This window comes from Meleagris gallopavo, chromosome 3 (genome assembly GCF_000146605.3).
Source record: "Meleagris gallopavo isolate NT-WF06-2002-E0010 breed Aviagen turkey brand Nicholas breeding stock chromosome 3, Turkey_5.1, whole genome shotgun sequence".
Taxonomy (NCBI): Eukaryota; Metazoa; Chordata; class Aves; order Galliformes; family Phasianidae; genus Meleagris; species Meleagris gallopavo.
In genome coordinates, this window is record NC_015013.2 from 38,001,850 (window position 1) to 38,008,328 (window position 6,479).

Consider the following 6,479-nt stretch of genomic DNA (forward strand, 5'->3'; position numbering starts at 1 on the left):
CGGCCCGCCGTGCCACAGAGGCGGAGGTCCCCGTGCTGTGGGGAGCGAGGGGAAGCGGAGCACGCGGCGCGCTCCGCCGTCTGCAGCGCGCGCGTTTAATTGGAGCCCGTGGCGAACTACGGCAGCGGGAAGCGCGGGGCTTCCGTACTGCTGCAGCCTCTGCGCCGTACCGAGCGCATCTCTCAGGCTGTCACGTCCACGTGTAGCAGCGGCCCAGGCCCTTCGCATTGCGCGTGTTTCTTTTTGACGTTTTCTGCTAAGTAGAATCCTCCCTATTCCCTCTCCCTGTGCCTGTACAAAGACGCCGTGCTTTTTGTGAAAAGCGGCGTTGCTAAAACACTCTCTGCGGTTAAGCTAGATCGTATCTTTCAGGCGGCATCCCCGAGTGCTTAGCGGAGTTGTGAGGCTGTCTGTCCTTTGTAAAAAAATACAAAGGTCGGCATCATTTTCACCTGTTAGGGGTCAGCGGCACTCGCCGGCCTCACAGTTGCAGTCCTCTTGCGCAAGGTGGTTTCGCTGTGTGGCGAGTCATTTGTATCAGGAGAAATATGTCGTTGACACCAGCTGCATCAAAAGGCAAATTTGCTGTAGTGACTCCATCAATTAAAAAGTACTTGCCTAAGGTGACGTGACCTTGCAAACGACATCGATAGTTAATATGATCGTTGGTCATTAACAGTATTATTATATTAAAAAATGTAAATTTGTTGCCAGAATCAACATATTTACAGCTTTGCACATTTTATTCTTCAGTGTTTCCACATCCTGTATAAAGTGACCAATTAAGTTTTTAGCCATTCGTTTTGTACAGAGTCATTTTTGTTTCGGCCAAACGAGATTGAGGAAAATGTAAGGGTTTTCTTTTTTCCTTTAGCAGATTTTTCTTTAATCCTAGAGTAACAGACTGTAAAGTACAAAAGTCCAACTGAAGTAGTCTCTGTAATGTGTTCATTATTCAGATGTACTGATGGTCGGAAAAAAGTCCCAAACGCATTCCACAAATTAAAATTGAAGGTTTCTCATACGACTTGATAAGGAATAAATCATGTTAATACATTTCTGTTTTCTTCTAGATTTGTCGGCATTAATGCATCTGACATAAACTACTCAGCTGGTCGATATGACACGTCAGTTAAGCCCCCGTTTGATGTAGGTTTTGAAGGTGTTGGTGACGTGGTAGCGTTAGGACTCAGTGCCAGTGCCCATTACTCAGTGGGCCAAGCCGTGGCCTACGTTAAGGCGGGCTCCTTTGCCGAATACACAGTTGTGCCTGCCAAAGAAGCAGTTCCTCTGCCCTCTGTGAAACCCGAGTTTCTGACTTTGATGGTAAGTGGTGCTACCGCATACATCAGCCTGGAGAATTTGGGAGGGCTGTCTGAAGGCAAGAAGGTCCTGGTGACAGCAGCGGCTGGAGGGACGGGCCAGTTTGCTGTGCAGCTCGCAAAGAAGGCCAAGTGCCATGTCATTGGAACCTGCTCCAGTGATGAAAAGAGTGGCTTTCTGAAATCCATTGGCTGCGACCGTGTCATCAACTATAAAACCGAAAACGTTGAGTCTGTTCTTACGAAGGACTACCCAGAAGGTGTGGATGTAGTGTACGAGTCTGTTGGTGGGAAGATGTTTGACTTGGCCGTTAACTCCTTGGCTACCAAGGGGCGCCTGATAGTTATTGGGTTTATCGCTGGCTACCAAAGCCCTACTGGCATCCAGCCTATTAAAGCACAGTTCTTGCCAGCAAAACTGTTGAAGAAGTCTGCCAGCGTCCAGGGTTTCTTCTTGAACCATTACTTTTCCGAGTACAAAATGGCTCTGCAGCACTTGCTTAAGATGTATGAAAAAGGAGAACTGGTTTGTGAGGTGGACCTTGGAGACATGTCTCCAGAGGGCAAGTTCATTGGCTTGGAGTCTGTATTTCGTGCTGTAGATTACATGTACATGGGAAAAAACATTGGAAAAATTGTAGTTGAATTACCTCACTCTGTCAACAGTAAGCTGTAAAAACAGAACAATGATATAAATCAGAAGAGAGAAAATGGGCACTTTATGCTTCAGAATTACTAGAAACAAATTCTTTTTCTTTTTAACTTAGTAATGGATATTAAATTAAAAAGCAGCATTAAGGTGTTAATTAAAAAAACGTTGATTTTTTCTTTTTTCTTGGAAGTGTTTTAATCCATGGCTGAAGCATGGACTTAATGGGCCTGTGCTTCATGCTGTTGCTTAGGCTAGCATGAGACAGAAACATTGTTCTTGACAAAATAAGTCTTGATGCAGAGACAGATTTAGTCTGTAGAGTAGTTTGATAAGACTTTATATATAGTTCAACTCAGAATTTTTTTTTTCTTTCAGCAATTTTGACTCCCTGATTTAAAAATAAAATTGATAGAACAAGACTAAGTAAAAAGAGTTGCATCTTGGGGTTGTTTTAGTAATCTCCTGAACTTTTAGGGAAAAAAAAACTATATTGTTCTTTTTTTTTTTTTCCCCACTAAACGCATTAATTATAATTTTGCATCATGGATCACAGTAATGTTCCTTGACTGTTTATTCTGGGAAATTTTAAATTGTTACATGACAGTAATAGTAAGAAAACTAACTTGACTTTTTTTTTAATTGCCATCCATAACCCTAAACAAGTGTGGGTTTTTCTTTCTAAGTCTTTACAAACTCTGATATTATTTTCTTGTCTTTTCGTCTGATACTTTGGAGGGGGACTACTACTTGTCTGATTATTGCAGGGGGATTTTGAGCCATGTTCACATACAATCAGATTTTGTATATTTTTTAAGGTTTAATAAAATAAAAAAATCTGTTTAAGTGTTTGTGCATTTCTTTATATCGATACGGTTCTTGGTGAGTAGCTCCTTTGCAGATGCTTTTGATATTGCAGAGTTCTTTGACCGATGATTCTTGCTGTGACTTCCCATAATCAGCCTGCTACTTCTCCTGTTACTGAATATTGCTTCTGCAGAAGCCCTTGTAGAGACAACGAGACCATTTTAAATCTGCAGTCACATTACTTGCCACAAATAGCATTGCTCAGGAATAGATGATCTAGTGGGTGCAGATAAAAGGTTTGGTAAAGTTTTGAAAATTCTTCATCACTTAATAGAAATCATTAATGGTACACAGAGAGGGAATTCCATCTAGAAGTGTAATATTTTCCAGAACAATAAAATACTCCAAACTATGCTTGCTCTAGATTTTTTTTTCCTCCCACACGGCAAATGTTTAAGATCTTAAATGTCATTTCAGCAACATCTTTTGAAATAATATATACATTTATATACAGTTGGAGAGATGGAAATTTCATAAGATCATACACATAATAATAAGCTTAATTATAGACTGATAACGTTTAGGGGTTGGAGGAAAAAAAGCCAGAGTAAATTTAATTCAGGACTGACTTTACATGGCAAATTTTTCAAGCAGTGCTGGAAAAACTTGCATTTTACTCAGTAGAGAAAATTATTTAAAAATTTGATTTACTGCATTCTTATCTCTGCATTTTTGTGCATATGCCATTAGCATCAAAGAACAGCATTCAACAAAGCAGTGTTCCTTTTTCATGTCTGAATAGGCCCTCTTAGAGGATTTTTGGGAAGGTTAAAATGGTTTGAGTATTCTTTTTTTTTTAAACCAAAGGATTTCTGTTGTGACTAAGATCTCCTGTTAGAAATAATTTTCCTCTTTCCTCTATAATATAACAAACATAGTGGCGTTTGGATATTTTGCATAACGAAAGGATATTTTTGGCCTTCCAACTGAGTACTAGAAAGATGTGAACACTCAAATACGTAAAAGGCATACTTTGAGCATACGAAGTTTGTTTTATTCCCAGGCTTGTAATTTCTTCTCTTGTTCAAAGATGCAGTACTTTTAGTCAATAAATACAGATTGAAAAACAAAAACAAAAAAAAAACCACAGTAAAGCAAAGCAAAACTACAATTATTTAGATCTGTGTTATGCACCGAAGAGTTACATGGGTAACAAAGTAAGCTCTTCCTGTCAAATGCCAACATCCACCTAAGTATTCTGATTCGCAGAGATGCTGAGCATTGTTTCTCCAATAGCTTTAGCTGTTTGCAGGGCTGTAGCTGTTCTTATAAAAGTTGTATTTGGACATACAGCATTCTACTTTATTTTTAATATGTTCCTTCATATGTAACAGCAATGCAGCTGCCCCGGGCTCCTTCCATAAGCAAAATAAGGGAACCTTTGGAAGATCCACATATATGCATATATTCAAACATGACATTTCATTGCCTTTAATTTTGGCTTCAGGCTTATTATTCAGCACTTTAATACTGATTACAGGGTAATTAAAAAGTTTAAATTTGTTACATGCAGAACCGGTATGTCTGGGGTACTGATTTTTTAGCTTTCTGGGTGTTTGGGTTGGGCTATGGCCACTGGGATGGCTTGTCCTTTTCATCAAAAGCCTAAGTAAAGCTAAAAAGCAACACAAGTTAAACATGAGATGGCTCTTCCTTGAATGAATCCAGAATGAAGAGTGAATTTTTGTTTAAAGGAAAAAACTTACAGATTGCTGGAAGAGAGCATTTTCAGTGGGAAGAGGGTGAAATTGTTTCTGAAACACATAGATAAGGCTTTTCTACTGAGATGCATAATAATTCTAGGTATGCAGGGGGTTTTGGAAAGCCAACTTTTCCTCCTTATTTGAAAGTGTATTCTACAAACTTACAGTTACGGGAGCAGGGCTGACTTTGAATAAGTAAGCTATGATGGATTTAAATAATGTTTAAATATTAGATGGATAGAAAAACGTGTATGGCATGCACACACTGAGAGGTTTAAATGATGATAGGACATTGAACATACAAGGAAAAGAAATACTGTAGAGTCACAGCAAGGGATTAATAACAATACACTTAATATGCTTGCAAAAAAAGGTGTATTAAAAGCTGTGTGCACAGTGGGTACTTAAATGATTAAAAATAATAATACATTTGCCTAGGAAGTACTAAGTATACTATATGTAGAGAGCAGGGATTTAAATAATAATACTATTAATAATAGCAGCTCATTGAGATGTGGTTGCTAGCACTACATCCTAATTTTACCTTTCTATATGAATTTGCTACAGAGGAATCTGGCATTGTTTGCTGAGGCTAAGAACAGAATTTCCCTTTCCTACACACATATGCTTCCATGGAAAAACAACAAAGAAATAGATGAAGAGCTGGCTTTTTTCCTGAGCCTGTCACATGTGTGCATACGCACGCGCACACGGACACACACATACTCACTCTCTCCTGGCCTGCAACCCTCAGCACATTTTGCAGATACGCTTCCCACTTAATTGCTATGCTGAAATCTCCTAATACCTTTCTGAATTAGTTAGATTTCTACCCAGAAATAGTTTGTTATACATTTGTTCATATGCAGATATACAAATGTATAAAAAAAAAAAAACATATATTTCATAAGCAGACATTTTCTCCCATGTCAGATAAATAGAAATAATTAACGGCGTTCTGAAGGAAAAGTTTGATGTAGTGTTTGCAGATAGTACATGTATTCCTACTTCCGTCTGAGGAGTAAGGAAATTCCACTGCTGAATAGCTGTTAGTATCTATTTTACAAGATTTACTCATTTTCAGGTACCTAATGTAGCTGCTAGCATGCATGCACAACAATACAATTTATATGGTAAATGGAACCAAATAATGGCTTCACTGAATGTTATGGCTGCACTGAAGGGAAATGTCACGGTAAATAGCTGCCAAATTATGGATCATGCCGAAGTGTCACAACTGCACTAAAGACAAATAGCACTAGAGGCTATTGCCACTGTGACGCTTTTGAGTTATGAAGAAGAGGAGCAGCCTGATGTGAGCCTCTTTGTGTCCTCATTATAGCAAAGGGTTACTGGTGCGGCGTTCAGGGAAACCTAGTCCTACGTGGTGGCTAGTTATTAATCTGTTCTTTTCCAACCTAACAGCTGTAGCAAAGGAGAGAGTCTTTCCTTGCTTTAGAAATACATATACACATACAAACAAAGAAAAACCTGCAGGTTTTATGAATGTAAATGCTTACGGGAAATGACTGGTAACGGAAAAATGTTGTAATAAAATAATCTAATCAAAGAATATTATTAAATTTAATATCGTATGTGTCTGAAAGCTTTAGTTGCTTCTTATGCAGATAGATGTGTGAAATATAAGCAATAATGCACTTTCTCTCTTTGTAAAGACTTGAGTAGTAAGGACATTACCAACTAAATTGCTTCTTCTAAACTGAAGTGTGTCCCGGTTTCTTTCATTTTAATGGGAGGGTAATAAAGATGAAAGACTAACATTTTAACTGATGGATCCCTTAAGCTACAGAATCAAAATTTATTATGTTTTGAGGGAATATGCTAAATCCTGAAGTGTGGAGAGAAGCAGGGAAACCCCAGGTAAAATAAAAGCAAAGTAACCTTTTTTCTTCTTCTTTTTTTTTTTTTTTTTAATTT

At 38.4% G+C, this 6,479-nt stretch overlaps 1 protein-coding gene across 1 annotated transcript in view; it reads left to right on the plus strand.

Annotated features, from left to right (window-relative positions):
* Positions 1-2,812, plus strand: part of ZADH2 (zinc binding alcohol dehydrogenase domain containing 2) — a 5,034-nt gene extending 2,222 nt beyond the window's left edge. The window contains exon 2 of the mRNA XM_010708698.3: positions 1,037-2,812. Within this exon, the coding sequence (XP_010707000.2) occupies positions 1,037-1,998 (962 nt within the window). The 3' untranslated portion in view covers positions 1,999-2,812. The remainder of the gene's footprint in view (positions 1-1,036) is intronic.
* The last annotated feature ends 3,667 nt before the right edge of the window (positions 2,813-6,479 follow it).